This window comes from Somniosus microcephalus, chromosome 3 (assembly GCF_052327205.1).
Source record: "Somniosus microcephalus isolate GS21.2 chromosome 3, FLI_Smic_1.0, whole genome shotgun sequence".
NCBI lineage: Eukaryota > Metazoa > Chordata > Chondrichthyes > Squaliformes > Somniosidae > Somniosus > Somniosus microcephalus.
The window spans coordinates 246,917,008-246,938,524 of record NC_140989.1 but is presented as its reverse complement, the minus strand read 5'-3'; the positions used below and the strand labels follow the sequence as shown (position 1 = coordinate 246,938,524).

The 21,517-nt window shown below is 48.6% G+C and overlaps 2 protein-coding genes across 5 annotated transcripts in view; one reads left to right on the top strand and one right to left on the bottom strand.

The window, feature by feature from the left end:
- The window catches only part of suco (SUN domain containing ossification factor), a 108,460-nt gene extending 104,278 nt beyond the window's left edge, over positions 1-4,182 (bottom strand). For 2 of the 4 annotated variants that reach the window (XM_085982315.1, XM_085982317.1), the window contains exon 1: positions 3,846-4,181. In XM_085982315.1, the coding sequence (XP_085838441.1) occupies positions 3,846-3,898 (53 nt within the window). In that variant the 5' untranslated portion in view covers positions 3,899-4,181. Of the gene's footprint in view, positions 1-3,845 lie in introns of all 4 variants that reach the window. The other 2 variants (XM_085982318.1, XM_085982319.1) reach the window with 2 other exon arrangements.
- Positions 4,183-4,400: 218 nt separating this feature from the next.
- The window catches only part of tmed5 (transmembrane p24 trafficking protein 5), a 26,595-nt gene continuing 9,478 nt past the window's right edge, over positions 4,401-21,517 (top strand). Inside the window, exons 1-2 of the mRNA XM_085982320.1 lie at positions 4,401-4,991; positions 15,458-15,555. Coding sequence (XP_085838446.1) covers positions 4,824-4,991; positions 15,458-15,555 — 266 coding nt within the window. The 5' untranslated portion in view covers positions 4,401-4,823. The remainder of the gene's footprint in view (positions 4,992-15,457; positions 15,556-21,517) is intronic.

Below are 21,517 nucleotides of genomic sequence, written 5' to 3'. Positions count from 1 at the left end.
TGGTAGCATTCTCACCTGAGTCAGAAGGTCGTGGGTTCAAGTCGCAGTCCAGAGACTTGAGCACATAATCCAGGCTGTTACTACAGTACAATACAGTACTGAGGAAGTGATGCACTGTCGAAGGTGCCGTCTTACGGATGAGACATTAAACCAAGGCCCTCTCAGGTGGACACAAAGGATACCATTGCACTACTTTGAAGAAGAGCAGGGGAGTTCTCCCCAGTGTCCTGGTCAATATTTATCCCTCAATCAACATCACTGAAACAGATTATGTGGTCATAATCACATTGCTGTTTGAGAGACCTTGTGTATGCAAATTATTTGCTGCTTGCCCTATATTAAAACCGTAACTAGACTTCAAAAGTACTTCACTGGCTGTAAAGTGCTTTGGGAAGTCAAAGTCATGAAAGGCACTATATAAATGCAAGTGTTTATTTTTTTTAAATCTTTCCCGAGGTTCGGTGCCTAAAACCAAATGTTGTATTCCAGATGGGGTTTGACCAAGGTACGTGTGCAAATTAAACATAACCTTCGTCTCTTTATATTTCAGGCCCCTTGAGATAAAGGCCACCATTGCATTAGCCTTTTTGATTACTTTTTGTACCTGTGCACTAGATTTTAGTAATTTTTGGACAATTATTTTGAGCGCTAAAATAACTATAGACTGTTAGAAACCTCCAGCCTGATTATTTTACTGGGTGATTTTCCCTTCCTACTTCCAACTCAGTACCCGCTCTCCTATTTACTCTATCCATCTTGTATATTCAGTAACTTGTGTTATATTTGTCATCTAATGACCTCAGCCATCTTTCAGTTACATCTACTGTACTGCAGTTCCAAGTGCCACAACAGTCTGCAGTTAGAACATTTGAATATTTCCAGTATTCATACACAAGCACCTTGATAAAGATTTCCCCCCCTTTGTGCCTTCAATGCTTAGCTCTTGCTAAAGAAAAAACTTGTAGTGCCTTTCATGACCTCAGGTAGTCCCAAAGCACTTCACAGCCAATGAAGTACTTCTGAAGTGCAGTCACTGTTGTAAGGTAGGAAATGCAGCAGCCAATTCATGCACAGCAAAGTTCCACAAATTAGCAATGATAATGACCAGATATTGGGCTATAATTTGCTGTGGCAGGGCATCTAACAGTATCTGCCGTTAGTTAGATTTGCCCTTGCACTTCTAGTTTTTTTAATTTTTTGCTTGGCAAGTTGCTCAAAGTACGAGCTGATATCAGCACGACAAGGGAAACTAGGCATCTGGGACCCGAGTGAGCAGGACAAGCAACTGTTGTCTCCTTAACCAGAGTGAAGAACTGTGAAATTAACAGTGCAAGGGCAGAGTGCAACTTAGAGTGGGTGAATTCAATGTCAAATCAGGTACAAGTATTTATATTGTGCCTTTAACATAGTAAAACATCCCAAGGTGCTTCACAGGAGTATTATAAGACAAAAAATTTGACACTGAGCCACACAAGGAGAAATTAGGGCAGGTGACCAAAAGCTTGGTCAGAGGTAGGTTTTAAGGAGCGTCTTAAAGGAGGAAGAGAGGTAGAGGCGCGCAGAGGTTTAGGGAGGGAATTCCAGAGCTTACAGAAAGAAAAAGAGAGAGTAAAGAAAGATTGGATTAAGAGAGTCAAAGGAAAAGTTAAAAAAAAGAGAAATTTAGATTTTTTAAATCTTTAACAATTAAAACCTGAAGGAATGAGACTCCATGCTTGTAATAGTTAATTTTCAGTGGCGGCGAGGTTGTCTGGCAGTAACTAATGCTCATCACGTCGTTAAAAAGGGTACTTGGACTTGAACTAAACTCACCATAGAAAGTCATTTCATGTGCCGAGCAAATACAGCAACTTCAGCCATTGCATTTCACTGGGGAGCCAGACAGCGAGATGCCATTTTTGGGAAGCGAACGGCAGAGTGGCGCAACTCGGACAGCCACTTTTGGATATCCACATTTAATCGCGCCTCTGTCTCTCGTCTGAAGTTGCTGTACCATTTGCGTATAAATAACGTCGCGTGCCATTGGCCTCAGCATTATTTTGACAGAAGAATCTGGACCAATCTGTTTTAGTGATATTGGCTGAGGAATAAATATTGGCAAGGACACCAATCAGGACATATTTCCCGAGTGATTTAATCTTCATCAAACATCAGAGGTACACACGAAAACATAACTTTACATCCCATATTAGTATGTTTCAATGTGATCTTCATGTATCTGTTCTTGAACATTTATATACAATTCATTCTATGTTGTTAATCCCTATATGGACCAATTATAAAAAACCAAGAAGTACTTTTAATTTAGTGACCTCCTTTTGTGCGAAAAGAAAATTGCTTCACATGCAGTGTTTTGTAGGAGTGATTAATGCGTGTCTCAGACTCAAGCTGCTACTGTATTAAGTTTGGAACCTCCAACATTAAAATAGGTGATTAACTAAAAAATCTCACAATTGAGATAGCACATAATTGATACAAACTGGGAGGAGGGCTTAGAAATTACAAACCGTCGACTAGCTTTGGAGGAGGTCATCCTGGACATGCTTACTTTACAAGTGCACTCGGGACAAGGAGAAATCCAAGTTTCGGGCGAGTACACCACTCTTGTGTCTTGTTGCCTTTCTCTCAGACAGGACACACACAACCACAAAAACATCATAGTATTTTGCAATGCAAGCACGATTTGGAGGTGTCTCGTATAGCCAACATTGTAACATATATATATATATTCTCCTCTTCTGTTACTGTAGGCCTGAAGAGCAACCTGCCTAAATGGTCTGAGTGCCACTGTACTTTGGGAAATTCAACAGTGCTGTGAAATTAAGCAGCGATTCAGGAGGAAAAGATATGAAAGCACTGGCCTTGCTCAACAATCAGTCATTTGTTTGATCTGGGCAACAAATTGGCTGACACTGCATATGATCTCTATGCCAGCCTGGAAGGAGTTAGAGGCAGAAAAGTTAAGAGAGGAGGTGACCTTGACTGCAACTGGTGGTGCTGTCCCTACGGCAGACACTGTTACCAGGGCTCTAACTGCTGTCATTTAAATACAGTTGGCGGCACAGTAGCAGGTCTACCTCTAGTGCCATCTGATCTCAACGTGCCATACTTCCCTTATCTTCACTCTCTTGCATGAAACTCTGCGAGAGAGACTATTTGAAAGCAATTTTTCATACCTCACAACAGAATAGAATTTAAGTGAATTACAGTGTACTTTTGGGAACCCCTTCTTGGCAGGCGATGAACTCACTGGCTTTTAATGGCCAGCTTACATGAGCACACTTAGCTCTAGGTAGGAAATCGGGAAAATAGAAGGCTGAATTACAGGGAAGTTACAGGAGATTATTATATAATTAAAATATATACATATAGATACACATTTTCTGTCGAGCAACAATACTAATTGCATATTAGAAATATATATAGAAAGAATATATAGGAACTATATTGGGGGATGGAAGAGATACCAGAAAAACATAAATCCTTCAATATCACTCAGTGGACAACAGTGAGTGGACATAGAGTGGCAAAAAACGGTAGGCATAAAATTGACCCAAATTCAAGATTTTGAACCGACTGCCACGCAGAAGACGATGTTTTTTTTAAAGCCCCTCCAAGTGGATATTGCCTTTGAGCCACGTTAACCCCCCCACACAATGTTTTGTAAACTTCAATCTTTTGCGAGTCTCTCTTTTCCTTCCCCCTCCCCCCCAAAAAACCTCCCATTTTCAATGGGATGCGAGCAGAAACGGCTAAAAAGGGAAATAGCGGCCTGCTTGAAGGCCCGGCCTAGCTCCGCGGGATCTCAGAGATGGTAAAGAAAGAAGATGGTAAAAGCCACTCACCAGCACAACACCGAGATAATCAAACATACAAATAAAACGTGCCGCTGGTTCATCTTTTCACAGTAATTAACATCCTCGTGGCCTTTCCCCTCCAACCTCCCGCCGGATTAGTTATGCTTCCTTCAGCCGGTCACTGAGGTCTCCATGGAGAGCCGAGAGCGCTGTTCTCCGCCACTGACACTCACACCGAGGCCACCGTTACACCTGAAAACCCTCGCGGCCGCCTCACGCTGTCGAGTTGGAACCTCATTAACATTCAAAGACCCGACCACGCCTCCTTTTCCCTCCTTCCCGACCTCACTTCCTGCTACTGCGCCGCCGCCTCCGTCAGTGACGTATTCAAATGACTGAGTCTCATCAAGGCAGCGGCCAAAGGAAAAAGAAACAGCGAGGAAGGGAGGGGGAAGGAGGAGGAGCAAAATCTCCCCATACGCCATAATCAGAAACGCGTAACCGCCCACTCAGCAACCTCACCGATTGTTGCGTCGACCGCTTCAACCCTGACGTAATGACCAAGCTCACACGGCGTGCAGCATGGAAGTTGTATTTTTTTATTCCTCGATGAAATGTTCGGGTGACGATGGCCGGGACTACAAGGACCAGAAACCTTTCTGTCAGCGTGTTAGAACGCCAATGTTCGGCTTTGCCAACAGCTACAGATCAACCGCAACGTGTTTTTTTAAATCTTTATTTATTCGGTCATAAATAACGAGAGACGATTTTAGTGAAGCCAAGAGGGGGAAGGTACTTTGAATGGCGAGGAGGAAAGTGCGGGGGGGGATAGCGGCCGGACAGGCAGTTGGCGTGACGCGCCTCGCGCAGCTGGTTTGAAATGTGATTGGGCCAGGCAGACGGGCGCGGGTCCTCGCGCGCTCACCGGGTGAGCAAGTGTCGGCTCGCGAGCCCCTGCACCGCCTGGGCCGGCGCTCAGCCTTCATCCCCTCTTTACTTTTACCCCCTTCCCTGCCCCGGTCAGCGATGGGCGTGATGTTCTGCTTACTCTGGTTTTTCTGCCATTTGGCGAAAGTTTCGCTTAGTTTCCCCCAGTCCTTTGACAGTGATTTCACTTTCACTCTGCCGGCGGGGCAGAAGGAATGTTTCTACCAAACTATGAAGAAAGATGCCACCTTGGAAATTGAGTATCAGGTTGGCAACGGGCAAACTTCTCTGTTAAAAGTTTTTTTCTTGGGGGTGGGGTTAGGGGTAAAGTCACCAGGATTATGATGTTTCGCAATAAAATGGACACCATGCTGTGGTATTATGTAAAGCACGTAGGATTGCAAATGTAGAGTACCCGGGAACGGTAGCAGAGTGGTTATGTTACTGGACTAGTAATCCAGAGGCCTGGACTAGTAATCCAGAGGCCTGGACTAATGATCCAGAGACATGTGACTCCAGACCCACAGCAATGTGGTTGACTCTTACCTGCCCTCTGAAATGGCCTAGCAAGCCGCTCAGTTGTATTCAAGAAGGTGACTCACTACCACCTTTTTTGAGGCCAATTCGGAGTGGGCAATAAATGCTGGCCTTGCAGGTGACGTCCACATCCCTTGAATGAGTTTTTAAAAAACCCTGGGATTGCAAATGTTGGGCACCTGTGGTTGAAAATGTAGGGTAGCTGCGATTGCACTGCAAGAGTACTGCTTCTCTGTTTCTCTCTCACTTGGCTTCTTCTTAATATTGGTCAATCAGAAAATGCATTTGTTAGATATGCTGTTGATCAACCAGCCCAGTAAATTAATTGTCCGATAACATATCTGTCTGGGTCTAAATAACTGGAGGAAGCTAACACTCAGCTTGAGAAATCTCTTCCATAAGTGAGGCTGATTGAACAGTTATTAATGTAGATATTTATCATATCTGATTGCTAGTCATGAAAATAATTCTGTCTCAGATCCTTGGATTAATTTTTAGTTTTGCATGAAATGTATTTTTACCATGTATTATTTGTGACTGTCCAGCTGTTTTACCCTTTATTCCCAGCAATAGCTGGTGCTTAGTAGAATTTTATATTTTCAATCTGTAATGGAGTCCTTTTTGTTTTAATGGAAATGCAATGGGCCGGATATTCCGATGCCTAAGGGTGTGTACGAGCTGTGTACGCACCCGTAGGGACATCGGAAATGCCGGTTTCTGGCAAGCACAGCACATGCGCTGAAAACCGGCATTTCCGATCTGTCAAGAATGCTCTTGACAGATCGGATGCCTGCCCTGGAGAAGGGCCTCAGTGGGCAGAGAGTTTCGCTTCCTGGAGACCCTCCATCCACAGAAAACCCTTATAATTCTTATTCCTAGTAAAAGCGTAAGGCCTGCTTTTACCAGGATAGGAGCTGTAAAAAGTTTTTTTTTTTTAATTTCCACTCATTTATCATTTAAAAATACTTTTTAAAACAGGTAAGTTTATTTTTAGCCCTGTAAAAAACACTTTTTTTTTCAAAAAAATTAAATTCTTCTTTAAAATATTTAATTTATTGTAATTTCAACTAATTTTAAAATTTATTTAAAGTTTTAGTGTTTTGGAGTGATCTCCATTCATATATATATGTGTATGAAGGGAGATTCCCTCCTTCTGTTGGCTCCCCATGGCCCAGATGATCCCAGGGACGTTTGTGAACTGCCTGCGCCTCTGGGATACGTGGGCCATGCGCACTTGGAGTTTGGAGAGGCCCAGGAGCGGATGTATAGGCGTCACGGGAGCCCTCGGGTAAGTTCGTAGATTTTTCCAGATCGGAGGCCTCCGCACGCAGGAGGTCGCTGATCGGAAAATACAGCCCAATAATTGAAATCATGATGGACACAGGCTTAACAGTGTACAAAAGTATGGATATTCAGGAGGCAGTCGTTCAATATATTGGAATGACAGGGAATCTTGCAATGGTAAGGTTTCTGTCCCGGCACGGTGGGATGCATTCTCCTCTATTAACAGTATAGTGAAAGGGTGGAAACCTATCCCAGTTTGTGATTTCTGCTTTGGCTTCTTGAGTGTAGCTGACAGTACAAGTCAACAACAATTGCTTTTACATGGTTCCCAGCAGCTGTTTGGAGTGTGGAATTGGTAGAGATGCCGTCACATCTAATGAATGATGCATGTCGCTAGGGGTCCAAAAAAAACTTTAAAGTGAAGTGGATGTCAGTCACAGGTTTTTGGTAACCTCATGGTTTGGTTAGTGGATTTGTATGCAGAAAAGTTGCTTTCATCTTTAGAATACTTGTTGGCAAGTTACCATATCCGGTGTGATCACATTGGACCACTGAAATAATTGCAAACTGGGTGTTAGAGCTTTTCGTTTGAGACCTAAAAACATCTTATCCATGCTTCTATCATCCCCAGATGCCACTACTCAAATGCTCTCCTTGTGGGCCTCCCATTCTTCACTCTCCATAAACTGCAACTTGTCCAAAACTGGTGCACATATCCTGCTCACCCATTACTCCTTAGTTCACTCATTACCGGCTCCCAATCCCCAACATATGACATTTAAAATCCTCGTCCATATCTATAAGCCCCTGTGTGGCCTTGCCCCACCCTATATTACTGCAGTCCCATGTCCCCATCCAAACTCTTATCTGTGGCCTTCCGTGTCTCCTCACCCCCCAATTCTACCATTTGCAGCAGAGAGCTCGCCACCTTTTTTTAAAAAAAAACTCTGATCAAGCCTTAGGTCAACCCTCCTAATCTGTTTCCACCCATTTTTCCTTGCACCTATTTGTGAAGTGCTTGGAATATTTCTTGCATTATTAAAGGTGCTATATAAATACAAGTTGTTTCAAAAGATGACCTGGCTGTGGGATAAATATGTCAATCTTTATACGTTAGCTCATCAATTGGCTGAAAAGCAGGAGCCTGCAATTTTGTGGACCTCAATGTAAGGTGTAACATCAAACCATCACAAACAGGAACCAGAATCATCGGAACAGGAGTAGGCCATTCAGCTCCTCAAGCCTATTCCGCCATTCAATGAGATCATGGCTGATCTGCAACCTAACTCCACATACCTGCCTTTGGCCCATATCCCTTAATACCTTTGGTTAACAAAAATCTATCAATCTCCGACTTAAAATTAACAATTGATCTAGCATCAATTGCCATTTGCGAAAGAGAGTTCCAAACTTCTACCACCCTTTGTGTATAGAAGTGTTTCCTAGTTTCACTCCTGAAAGGTCTAGCTCTAATTTTTAGACTATTCCCCCTAGTCCTAGAATCCCCAACTAGTGGAAATAGTTTCTCTCTACCCTATCTGTTCCCCTTAATAGCTTGAAAACTTCCATCAAATTACCGCTTAACCTTCTAAATTCTAGGGAATACAACCCTAATTTGTGTAATCGCTCCTCGTAATTTAACCCTTGAAGTCCGGGTATCATTCTGGTAAACCCACGCTGCACTCCTCCAAGGCCAATATATCCTTCCTAAGGTGTGGTGCCCAGAACTGCGCCCAGTACTCCAGGTGTGGTCTAACCAGGGTTTTGTATAGCTGCAGCACAACTTCCACCCCCTTGTATTCTAGTCCTCTAGATATAAAGGCCAGCATTCCATTAGCCTTTTTGACTATTTTCTGTACCCATTCATGACATTTAATGATCTGTGTATCTGGACCCCCAAGTCTCTTGGGACCGCCACTGTTTTTAGCTTTTCACCATTTAGAAAGTACTCTGTTCTATCCATTTAAGGTCCAAAGTGGATGACCTCACATTTGCCTCCATTGAAATCCATTTGCCACAGTTTTGCCCATTCACTTAATCTATCAATATCCCCTTGCAAAGCTCGAGGAACAGCACCTCATCTTTCGATTAGGCACTTTACAGCCTTCTGGACTCAACATAGAGTTCAACAATTTCAGATCATAACCTCGGCCCCTAGCATATATATATTTTTCATCCACACTTTTTGTCTGTCTTTTTTTCTTCTCCCCCACGTGGCAGCTGTCTTTCACTCTGCCAGCGCAATTTACACTTCATCTAGAGCCATCCTTTGTTTCTTAACCTGTCCCATTACCGTCTCCTTTTGCCTTGAATATCTCTTAATGTCTCTTAACCTCTCCTGCCTTCTACCCTATCACAGACCTTCGCTTTTGTTCTTTCACCCCTTCCCCTCTTTCCCAGCCCCTATATTTGCTTAAAAATCTGTTCCATTTCCTGCTTTTTTCCAGTTCTGACGAAAGGTCATCGACCTGAAACGTTAACTCTGTTTCTCTCTTCACAGATGCTGCCTGACCTGCTGAGTTTCTCCAGCATTTTCTGTTTTTATTTCAGATTTCCAGCATCTGCAGTATTTTCTTTTTGTATTCCCCTTGTAATTTTATGCTTTCATCTACACTGCTTACAATGTCACCTATCTTTGTGTTATCGGCAAATTTGGATGTACAAATTTTATGAGAGGAAAAAAACATGCCAGAATGGAGGATTAGCAAATAATGGAGAAAAATGTTGCAAAGGGTAAAGGAATATGCAAAAAAAAAACTTCAAGAATCTACCTGCTGCATTTCAGAAGCTTACTTCAGCAGCCCAGGTCATCCAATACCATTACGTTCAGTTTTCATGGGCAAGACTCGTGCTGAGAGTGGCACTTGCCCAAAGATGTAAAATTTGATGGCTCACCTTTTAAGTAGGGATTTAAATATTTAAGGGAAGCCGCTCCTGCTGGCAGCATAGCCTCATTACTGGTTATCAGAATACCCCTTGTGAAATTAGACATCATCTGAGGTTGGATGTTCAATTTTCTGACATGCGACCACTGTACACGAGGCCCTACCATTGGCACATGGCCTTGCAAAATTAACCAAAGATACATGATAATGAATCTAAGGAACCGGAGTCTGGAAAATTCATCTGTGTACGAAAAGAATGCGCTTTTACAGAAAGTTTACAAAATTAACTCCACAGAAAAGAGGACCCTTGATTCTTAAGGGGCTTGACAGGGTAGATGCTGGGAGGATGTTTCCCCTGGCTGGGGAGTCTAGAACCAGAGGTCACAGTCTCAGAATAAGGGGTCAGCCACTTAGGACTGAGATGATGAGAAATTTCTTCACTCAAAGGGTTTGGAATTCTCTACCCCAGAGGGCTATGGATGCTCAGGCGTTGAGTATATTCAAGACAGAGATCGATAGATTTTTGGATACTAAGGGAATGGAGGGATATGGTGATTGGGCAGGAAAGTGGAGTTGAGGTAGAAGATCAGCCATGATCATATTGAATGGCGGAGCAGGCGCGAAGGGCCAAATGGCCTACTCTTTTTATTATGTTTTTTATGTTCTTAATTACATGAGAGCAAACTGTATTCTTGAATAGAGTTTGCCTCTTTTGGTGAACCCGTAAGGAGTCACTGGGATGCCCCAGTGTCATCAACTAAAAAAAAATCCAACAAAAGTGCCCCCTTTATAGAGGAGCACAACTAATAAACACCCAAATCATACAAAAGAAAGGAAACTTATCAAGTTAAAGAATAATGTTGTTAGTGTCTAGTACACACGCCAGTCCCTACAGTGCCCACCGGTCGCGGACGGCCTCGAGCGTACCAGGGCCAGCTAGGAGCAGACAAAGCCACGGAACAGAAGCAGGCAGCCTGAGCAACCACCCCTCGGGGCTGTGTCTAACCTGAACTTGTGGATGGTATATTGGCAGCATGAATTGCGAGTTCAAAGTAAACTGGGATGGCCCAATAGCTCAAAGGTTTCCCAGCACTGAACTTTGAGATTTGGTTTATAGTGATTCACAGACCATGAAATTTAAAAACCTGCATATGTGGCAGGTGGATTTTAAAAATGCCCTGCCCTGTGACACGCATTAAAGTTTGATTTCGATATATTGCAGTACAATACCTTGGCGCTTCTCAAAGATTTGTTTATTATATTTGTCTTATTAAGTGTCAGCCGTGGCTCAGTGGGTAGCACTCTCACCTCTGAGTCAGAAGGTTGTGGGTTCAAGTCCCACTCCAGGGACTTGAGCACACAAATTTAGGCTGACACTCCAGTACAGTGCTGAGGGAGTGCTGCACTGTCGAAGGTGCTGTCTTTCGGATGAGATGTTAAACCGAGGCCTTGTCTGCTCCCTCAGGTGGACGTAAAAGATCCCACTACACTATTTCAAAGAAGAGCAGGGGAGTTATCCCCGGTGTCCTGGCCAATATTTATTCCTCAATCAACATAACAAAAACAGATTATCTGGTCATTATCACATTGCTGTTTGTGGGAACTTGCTGTGCATAAATTGGCTGCCACATTTCCTATATTACAACAGTGACTACACTCCAAAAGCGGACTGTAAAAGCTTCTATAAGTATGTAAAAAGAAAAAGATTAGTGAAGACAAATGTAGGTCCCTTACAGTCAGAAACGGGAGAATTTATAATGGGGAACAAGGAAATGGCAGAGCAATTAAACAAATACTTTGGTTCTGTCTTCACGGAAGAGGACACAAATAACTTCACAGAAATGCTAAGGAACCAAGGGTCTAGTAAGAAGGAGGAATTAAAGGAAATTAGTATTAGTAAAAAAATAGTGCTGGAGAAATTAATGGGACAGAAAGCCGGTAAATCCCCAGGGCCTGATGATCTGCCTCCCAGAGTACTAAAAGAGGTAGCCATGGAAATAATGGATGCATTAGTTGTCATCTTCCAAAATTCTATAGATTATGGAACAGTTCCTGCAGATTGGAGGGTGGAAAATTAACCCCCACTATTTAAAAAAGGAGGGAGAGAGAAAATGGGAAACTACAGACCAGTTAGCCTAACATCAGTAGTAGGGAAAATGCTAGAGTCTATTATAAAGGATGCAATAACAGGACACTTAGAAAATATCAACGGGATTAGACAAAGTCAACATGGATTTATGAAAGGGAAATTGTGTTTGACAGACCTACTGGAGTTTTTTGAGGATGTAACTGGTATAGAATAGATAAGGGAAAACCAGTGGATGTGGTGTGTATTTGGATTTTCAGAAGGCCTTTGATAAAGTCCCACATAAGAGGTTAGTGTGCAAAATTAAAGCACATGAGATTGGGGGTACAGGAAACTTTGTGATATCCGGGACCGGCGTGTTGCCGATCTATCAAAACTGCCGGACATACAAAGTTAATGTTGAAGCATACGGAGGTTTTCATCTCCGTATCTGACAACAAACACTGTTGTTTAGCAACAGATTCTAAAAAGTCGGCTGCAGCTGCAAGCGTCTCTAGCTGAAGCTGTTGCTATAGCTACAGACCTTGCAGTGCCTGACTGGGAAGAAAAAAAAGAACGAGAACTAAAAAAACTTATAGAAAACGGCTCCTGATTTTTGCCGTTAGATCGAGTATTCCGGACATACAACCTCCGGATAAACCAAAGATTCCTGTAATCACAGAAACCCCACAGTGCAGATAGAGGCCATTTCGGCCCATCGAGCCTGCACCGACACATATCCCACCCGACCCCTGTAACCCCTACACCAACACATATCCCACCCTATCCCCGTAACCCCACGTATTTAATCCCCCTAACACTAAGGGTCAATTTATCATAGCCAATCAACCTAACCTGTACATCTTTGGACTGGGAGGAAACCGGAGCACCCGGAGAAAACCCACGCAAACACGGGGAGAATGTGTAAACTCCACACAGACAGTCACCCGAGGCCGGATTTGAACCCGGGTCCCTGGCGCTGTGAGGCAACAGTGCTAACCACTATGCCACCGTACTGGCATGGATTGAAAATTGGTAGAGAGTAGGAATAAATGGGTCTTTTTCGGGGTAGCAGACGGTGACTAGTGGGGTACCGCAGAGATCAGTGCTTGGGCCCCAGCTATTCACAATATATATCAATGATTTGGATGAGGGAACCAAATGTAATATTTCCAAGTTTGCTGACGACATGAAACTAGGTGGGAATGTGAGTTGTGAGGAGGTGCAAAGAGGCTTCAAGGCGATTTAGACAAGTTGAGTGAGTGGGCAAATACATGGCAGATGCAGTATAACGTGGATAAATGTGAAGTTAACCACTTCGGTAGGAAAAACAGAAAGGCAGAGTATTATTTAAATGGTGATAGATTGGGAAATGTTGATATACAAAGGGACCTGGGTGTCCTTGTACACCAGTCACTGAAAGCAAACATGCAGGTGCAGCAAGCAGTTAGGAAGGCAAATGGTATGCTGGCCTTCATTGCAAGAGGATTTGAGTACAGGAGCAAGGATGTCTTACTACAGTTATACAGGGCCTTGGTGAGACCACACCTGGAGTACTGTGTGCAGTTTTGGTCTCCTTACCTAAGAAAGGATATACAGTACTTGCCACAGAGGGGGTGCAGCGAAGGTTCACCAGATTAATTCCAGGGATGGCAGGACTGTCGTATGAGGAGAGATTGGGTCGACTAGGCCTGTATTCACTAGAGTTTAGAAGAATGAGGGGATCTCATTGAAACGTATAAAATTCTGACAGGGCTAGACAGACTGGATGCAGGGAGTATGTTCCCCTGGCTGGGGATCTAGAATGAGGGGTCTCCGGATACAGGGTAGGACATTTAGGACTGAGATGAGGAGAAATTTCTTCATACAGAGGGTGGTGAACCTGTGGAATTCTCTACCACAGAAGGCTGTGGTTGCCAAGTCACTGAATATATTTAAGAAGGCGATAGATAGATTTCTAGACGCAAAAGGCTCGAAGGGCCCCTACTCCTCCTATTTTTCTATGTTTCTAGTATTTCATTGACTGTAAAGTGCTTTGAGACGTCCAGTGGTCATGAAAGGTGCTATATAAATGCAAGTCTTTCTTTTCTTCATCAATTTGAATTGATGCCCTAAATTATATTCCTATCTACCCTCTCAAATACAATTGAGACTATGTAACGATGGTATTACCAGTTAGCTGCTACTCCCTGCCCTGGGCGATGGTGGGAAGGAAAAAGGTCACTTCTATTTCTGATGCACTGCAAACACTTTGCATTACTTTAGAATTTAAATACAAGGAGCTTCAAACCTGGATGAATTGCAAAATGACTTGTTCATCCAGTTTTTGTTCCATATGCTTTAATAATCCGACTGCAAGTTTACATGCCCATTTACTTTGCAAATTTAACTTATTGTCAAAATGTTCCTTCATTTATGGTCAAATTTATCAATGTTTGAAATTAACCCTTTGAGAGTGATGGGTAGCATTTCTTCCCACCAAAATTTGGGGGGGGGAAAAGTCATCTTAGTTCTTGCTAGTTTATATCCAAACCTGCTCACTGTGCTAGAATTCCAAAAAATTAAACTTTTCCTTGCATCTCTTATTTATATCCCTTTTTTAATAGCCTAATTTTCTAAGTTGCTTTTTGACTATTGGATTTTGTTGGGGGGAACGTTGAAATTATTTAAAACTGGCCTGTATATCGTTGAGTTGGCAAACTGGTCACGTGGGAGTGACTTAATATCACCTGACATCCATCACAATCTCAAGGTATTGTGAGTTGTACTTGTTCAGTACAAAGTCCTTGTTAGGTGCAATGTTCTTTCCCGTTGTTTCTCTGCACTCTGCAAGACTTAGTTTTGAGTATACACAAATCTAAATAGCATCAATTTATTGGTGATAATTAATTGCATGTGGCTATCGCAGCTTTAAAGCAACTGTCAATTAAATTATCTGTAACATGCCACACTTAATATGATGGGTAGCCTTTGGCATTTCCATTAAATTGAAGGAATCCTAACAAGTTTATTTTTAAAAATCTCTAATTTTATCCACAAGCACAGTAAAATACTAATTGGGACCTTTCTTTGCCAGTGCAAATCAAAACATCTCCAAAATACATATTAAAACAATCATTGTGCTTCAGAAGATGTGCTATTTGTCACTGTACATTTCCAGTTACTTAAATAGGACAAACTGTGGGTGCTTTTACAAAACTGAATTATACAAAACCTGGCCTGCAGCAAACTATCTAAAGGCTGGCTGCTCTGACCAGGGATCCAGAATCGAGCAGGATGTTGATCTTACTGAATGGAGGCTGAGTACAGTGGTGTATTGCTGCCTGACCTAAACTGTCAGGTCCTATGATAGTGTGTTGCAGAACACTGTTGGTGAGCAGAGTTTCAACCAAAAATTAGCTGACTTTTGATGTTTGCAAAGTACTGTGCACGAGAAGAACTTTATGTAGAATATCCTTCTCCTTTAGTTTAGCTTTCAAATCGGCTGTGCTGAGAGAGCACTCCAGTGTAATAGAAAGAACAAACTTGCATTTATATAGGTTTGTGCAGAAAATCCTTTGGGGGGGTAAAATATGATTTAAAGCTCTACAATTTCCAGCTGTGATGTACAGTATTCATCTGACCACTTTAACAGACATAACAGAAAATATCAAAACCCACAAATTGTATTCGGTCGCTCATTAATAATCTGCAATCAGATGGGGTCTTTTATTTGCAACTGTTGCTGTTGATCCATATGATTTCAGTGATTTGCCTGCAGATTTACATGAATGAAATGGTAGATTGGTGAAAATACTGTTTCTGCTTTCAACATGATCAGTAGACTGGAGTGGGATTTTGTCATTGTTGCCCGTTTTGAAAAGGTTGAACAAAGCAAAAAGATTGTTTTTTGAATATACTTATCCAATGCATTCATTGTAGCATTGCAAGCAAAATGTCGATTTTTCTCATCTGCCCTCTAGGTGATTGATGGGGCGGGATTAGATGTGGATTTCTATGTTGCATCACCAAATGGGAACATTCTGTATTTTGATCAGAGGAAATCTGATGGGGTACACAGGTAAGTGATGCACATTGTTGCAAAAGAGGTTCTGTTTGGATTTTTTTCTGACAAATACAAGTCTACCATCTGACCTGTTGTTCAATTCAGGTTGAACTTTAAACTGATCAGCTCATTAACTTCACCTGTTACATGTCACAGAACCTTTGTCTTCGATGGCGTAATAGTGGTGCACAGTAAGGTAAATGTTTAAATATGTAGACCTAGTAACAGAATCTCAATACAGATCTGTGGTTTTATATTTTTATTTCCTACTTAAAAATTGTTAGACGCATTTATAAATATTTAATTTATAGTATCTTGATCTAAAGCTGACTTCAGGGAAGTGGTGAGGTATCGGCAACAATTATTCCAAGGTCATTTAGATGAAATGGATGATGTGGCAGACTACATGTCATTGATGACAGTTACACAAAGAAACGTCGATGCACTAAATCACGAGCAGTTCACATGTTCTGCAGTGTAAGTTACGTGTATTTCCTTCCCCCCCCCCCCCCCTTTACCACATGTCGTTACTGTAATGCAATCTTTAGCTAATACCTTGGCAGCAAGAAGAAGGACCTTCAACTGTTCCTTCTAGACTGTCTAAAGCACATTCAGGTCTATTAATATATCACTAGGACTGACACCAGATGGTCATAGTGGATAGATTCTCTGTCTCTTCGTTAGTTTACACGTGTGTGAATTGTTGGATATAAAATTCGAAGACTTGAATTCAAAACTTTCTTTGAAGGAAAAATTGCACATTTGAAGGTATAGAGTCTCAAAATTGTGATTATATAATTCTAAACAAGTTCAAATCAACATTTGGATGGCTGGGGAGGGTGAAGGAATTAATGTTGTGTCTTTTCAGCTGAGGTGGCTGAAGACTCTGCTACCGATGATGGGGTGTAGGTGGGGAGAAAGACAACAGCAGACCAGAGTTGAGCGCTGAGACACAGGGCTGGAAAAGATTGCATAGGTAGGGTTGAGTGGAGCTATGGGGGGGATACAAGATGAGATCACTAAAACAAATAAAGTTAACTTTCAACACCATGCCTGCTGGACAATTAGAAATTTCAGGCAACATAGTGGTTAGCACTGTTGCACGGTGGCATAGTGGTTAGCACTGTTGCCTCACAGCGCCAGGGACCCGGATTCAAATCTGGCCTCGGGCGACTGTCTGTGTGGAGTTTGCACATTCTCCCTGTGTCTGCGTGGGTTTCCTCCGGGTGCTCCGGTTTCCTCCCACAGTCCAAAGATGTGCAGGTTAGGTTGATTTGGCTATGGTAAATTGACCCTTAGTGTTAGGGGATTAAATACGTGGGGTTACGGGGATAGGGTGGGATATGTGTCGGTGCAGGCTCGATGGGCCGAAATGGCCTCTATCTGCACTGTAGATTCTGTGATTCTGTGAACCTTACAATTGATCACAAAGCTAGTCAACCCCTGGATGCATTGCAATAAACCTTCCCTAGTTTGACTTTTGACATTTGATGGCACATGTTAAAGGAAATCATAGCGACCAGTGACACTGTTAAGTGTGTACACTGAATGCTGACATTTATTTTAATACTCAAAGGATTAAGAGCAAATAGCTTTTGGTCACTTAAAAATGTTTTACAAAAATTATGAAATCTGTAGCCTGTATTTACTGATAAACTTCATTAATAATAAATGTCCAGGCTTTTAATTGTCAAATTCTGATTTAAATTTCACTCTATACTCCAACACAGGGCTCCTCCCCCATATTACTCGTTATCTATCTTCTATCTATATATATATTAATTATATATATAAAATAGCTCTTCTGTCCTGTCTGTCTGTCTGTCCTTCCGTCTGTGTGTTATAGAGCGTACCTACACGTGTTATATCAAAAGAAAGCTTATGATTCCGGAATGGTCATAAACGTATTTACTTTTTGGTCAGACAAAAATTGTGCTGACGGTATCCAAAAAACGTTCAAAATTCCGCTCATTATCCGCTCATTAGCATTGAGTGACGTGAAGGTTGACCAATCGTACAGTCGAGCAACACAACGGTTGACCAATCGTACAGTCGAGCGACACAACGGTTGACCAATCGCTGTGTCACGGGGGCGGGTTCATTGCGTGTGCGGGCGGGCCATCCTAGAGTTGAGTGATGTGATGACTGACCAATCCTACAGTTCAGTGACCTGATGGTTGACCAATCGGTGCGTGTGTGGGCGGGCCTAATCCTTCAGCGCTGAGGTGAGTGGCCGCCATCTTGATTCCTAACTCTTCCTTTCTTTTTCCCACTTTCTGCGTGTTTATTTTCAAATCTAGATTTCCAGCAAAAAAAAAAAGTTGCTTTTAAAACACATTGTTTTTTTAAAAAAAGTTAATTAATTTGTAAATCTTTTCTCTAACCTCATTCATTTTCCCACCTTTCACCGTTTTTCCAGGCCTCGAAGCCTGGCCCTCTGTTGCCCAGCCACGCCTGAGCTAGGCAACTCCCGTCCCGCTCAACAAGCGGCCCGCGATCGCCGCTATCTTTCTAAAGACTGGCGGCGCGGGACTGGGGCGAGCGCAGCCATCGCCGCCATCTTAGTAAAGGCGGGCGAGGCGGGAGTCAGCGCGCGTGTCAACGTTGGCCCGGAGCACGACCTGAGTCCGGCCGGGCCTCGCGCTAGGTCGCGCACCCGCCGGCGCTGATGAGCGGCGGCGTCTCTCCCTCTCCCCCACGCGGCGCGCAGGTCCAGCCGCAATCGGCGGTCTTGAAGCCGGTGCTCGGGAGGGGGTGGAGGGTTACCCCGGCAATGGGGCCCGGCGCCCCCCTCTCAGCCTCAAGCCGGCTCACGCCTGTTCCCGGGGCTTGGCTCCATTTGCGGCTGCGGGCCACTCGCCCTCTCTCTCCTTCCCTCTCTCTCTCCCCTCTCCCCCCTCCTCTCTCTCCCCTCTCCCCCCCTCCTCTCTCTCCCCCCCTCCTCTCTCTCCCCCCCCTCCTCTCTCTCCCCCCCTCCTCTCTCTCCCCCCCCTCCTCTCTCTCCCCCCCTCCTCCTCTCTCTCCCCCCCCTCCTCCTCTCTCTCTCCCCCCCCTCCTCCTCTCTCTCTCCCCCCCTCCTCTCTCTCTCCCCCCCCTCCTCTCTCTCTCCCCCCCTCCTCTCTCTCCCCCCCTCCTCTCTCTCTCCCCCCCCTCTCTCTCTCCTCTCTCCCCCCTCTCCTCTCTCCCCCCCTCTCCTCTCTCCCCCCCCTCTCCTCTCTCCCCCCCCCTCTCCTCTCTCCCCCCCTCTCCTCTCTCCCCCCCTCTCCTCTCTCCCCCCCCCTCTCCTCTCTCCCCCCCCTCTCCTCTCTCCCCCCCCTCTCCTCTCTCCCCCCCTCTCCTCTCTCCCCCCCTCTCCTCTCTCCCCCCCCCTCTCCTCTCTCCCCCCCCTCTCCTCTCTCCCCACCCTCTCCTCTCTCCCCCCCCTCTCCTCGCTCCCCCCCCTCCCGCCCCCCCCCCGCCGCCCTCTCCCGCCCGCCCCCCCTCTCCCGCCCGCCCCCCCTCTCCCGCCCGCCCCCCTCTCCCGCCCGCCCCCCTCTCCCGCCCGCCCCCCTCTCCCGCCCGCCCCCCTCTCCCGCCCGCCCCCCTCTCCCGCCCGCCCCCCTCTCCCGCCCGCCCCCCTCTCCCGCCCCGCCCGCCCCCCCTCTCTCCCGCCCGCCCCCCCTCTCCCGCCCGTCCCGCCCGCCCCCCCCTCTCCCGCCCGCCCCCCCCCTCTCTCTCCCGCCCCCCCCTCTCTCTCCCGCCCCCCCTCTCTCTCCCGCCCCCCCCTCTCTCTCCCGCCCCCCCTCTCTCTCCCGCCCCCCCCTCTCTCTCCCGCCCCCCCCTCTCTCTCCCGCCCCCCCCTCTCTCTCCCGCCCCCCCCTCTCTCTCCCGCCCCCCCCTCTCTCTCCCGCCCCCCCCCTCTCTCTCCCGCCCCCCCCTCTCTCTCCCGCCCCCCCCCCTCTCTCCCGCCCCCCCCTCTCTCTCCCCGCCCGCCCCCCCCCTCTCCCGCCCGCCCCCCCCCTCTCCCGCCCGCCCCCCCCCCTCTCCCGCCCGCCCCCCCCCTCTCCCGCCCGCCCCCCCCCTCTCCCGCCCGCCCCCCCCCTCTCCCGCCCGCCCCCCCCCTCTCCCGCCCTCTCCCGCCCGCCCCCCCCCCTCTCCCGCCCGCACCCCCCTCTCCCGCCCGCACCCCCCTCTCCCGCCCGCCCCCCCTCTCCCGCCCGCCCCCCCCCTCTCTCTCCCGCCCCCCCTCTCTCTCCCGCCCCCCCCTCTCTCTCCCGCCCGCCCCCCCCCTCTCCCGCCCGCCCCCCCCCCTCTCCCGCCCGCCCCCCCCCTCTCCCGCCCGCCCCCCCCTCTCCCGCCCGCCCCCCCCTCTCCCGCCCGCACCCCCCTCTCCCGCCCGCCCCCCCCTCTCCCGCCCGCCCCCCCCTCTCCCGCCCGCCCCCCCCTCTCCCGCCCGCCCCCCCCCTCTCCCGCCCGCCCCCCCCTCTCCCGCCCGCCCCCCCCTCTCCGCCCGCCCCCCCCTCTCTCCCGCCCGCCCCCCCCTCTCTCCCGCCCGCCCCCCCCTCTCCCGCCCGCCCCCCCCTCTCTCCCGCCCGCCCCCCCTCTCTCCCGCCCGCCCCCCCTCTCTCCCGCCCGCCCCCCCTCTCTCCCGCCCGCCCCCCCCTCTCTCCCGCCCGCCCCCCCCTCTCTCCGCCCGCCCCCCCCCTCTCCCGCCCGCCCCCCCCCTCTCTCCCGCCCCGCCCCCCCCCTCTCTCCCGCCCGCCCCCCCCTCTCTCCCGCCCGCCCCCCCCCTCTCTCCCGCCCCGCCCCCCCTCTCTCCCGCCCGCCCCCCCCTCTCTCCCGCCCGCCCCCCCCTCTCTCCCGCCCGCCCCCCCCTCTCTCCCGCCCGCCCCCCCCCCTCTCTCCCGCCCGCCCCCCCCTCTCTCCCGCCCGCCCCCCCTCTCTCCCGCCCGCCCCCCCCTCTCTCCCGCCCGCCCCCCCCTCTCTCCCGCCCGCCCCCCCCTCTCTCCCGCCCGCCCCCCCCTCTCTCCCGCCCGCCCCCCCCTCTCTCCCGCCCGCCCCCCCTCTCTCCCCGCCCGCCCCCCCCCTCTCTCCCGCCCGCCCCCCCTCTCTCCCGCCCGCCCCCCCCTCTCTCCCGCCCGCTCCCCCCTCTCTCCCCGCCCGCCCCCCCTCTCTCCCGCCCGCCCCCCCCTCTCTCCCGCCCGCCCCCCCCTCTCTCCCGCCCGCCCCCCCCCTCTCTCCCGCCCGCCCCCCCCTCTCTCCCGCCCGCCCCCCCCTCTCTCCCGCCCGCCCCCCCCTCTCTCCCGCCCGCCCCCCCCTCTCTCCGCCCGCCCCCCCCTCTCTCCCGCCCGCCCCCCCCTCTCTCCCGCCCGCCCCCCCCTCTCTCCCGCCCGCCCCCCCCTCTCTCCCGCCCGCCCCCCCCCTCTCTCCCGCCCGCCCCCCCCTCTCTCCCGCCCGCCCCCCCCGTCTCTCCCGCCCGCCCCCCCCGTCTCTCCCGCCGCCCCCCCCGTCTCTCCCGCCCGCCCCCCCCGTCTCTCCCGCCCGCCCCCCCCGTCTCTCCCGCCCGCCCCCCCGTCTCTCCCGCCCGCCCCCCCGTCTCTCCCCGCCCCCCTCTCCCGCCCGCCCCCCCGTCTCTCCCGCCCGCCCCCCCGTCTCTCCCGCCCGCCCCCCCGTCTCTCCCGCCCGCCCCCCCCGTCTCTCCCGCCCGCCCCCCCGTCTCTCCCGCCCGCCCCCCCCCGTCTCTCCCGCCCGCCCCCCCCGTCTCCCCGCCCGCCCCCCCCCCGTCTCTCCCGCCCGCCCCCCCCCGTCTCTCCCCGCCCGCCCCCCCCCTCTCTCCTTCTCTTTTCCCCCCCCCCCCCCCCAGTCGCTCGCTCTCTTCCCCCCAGTCTCTCGCTCTCTCTCTCTCCTAACAACAACATGCCCTCAAAAAACCCTCGGCACCGCCGGGCACTCCAGCTAGTATAAAAGGATAGTGGCGCCTGTCCGTCTGTCTGTCTGT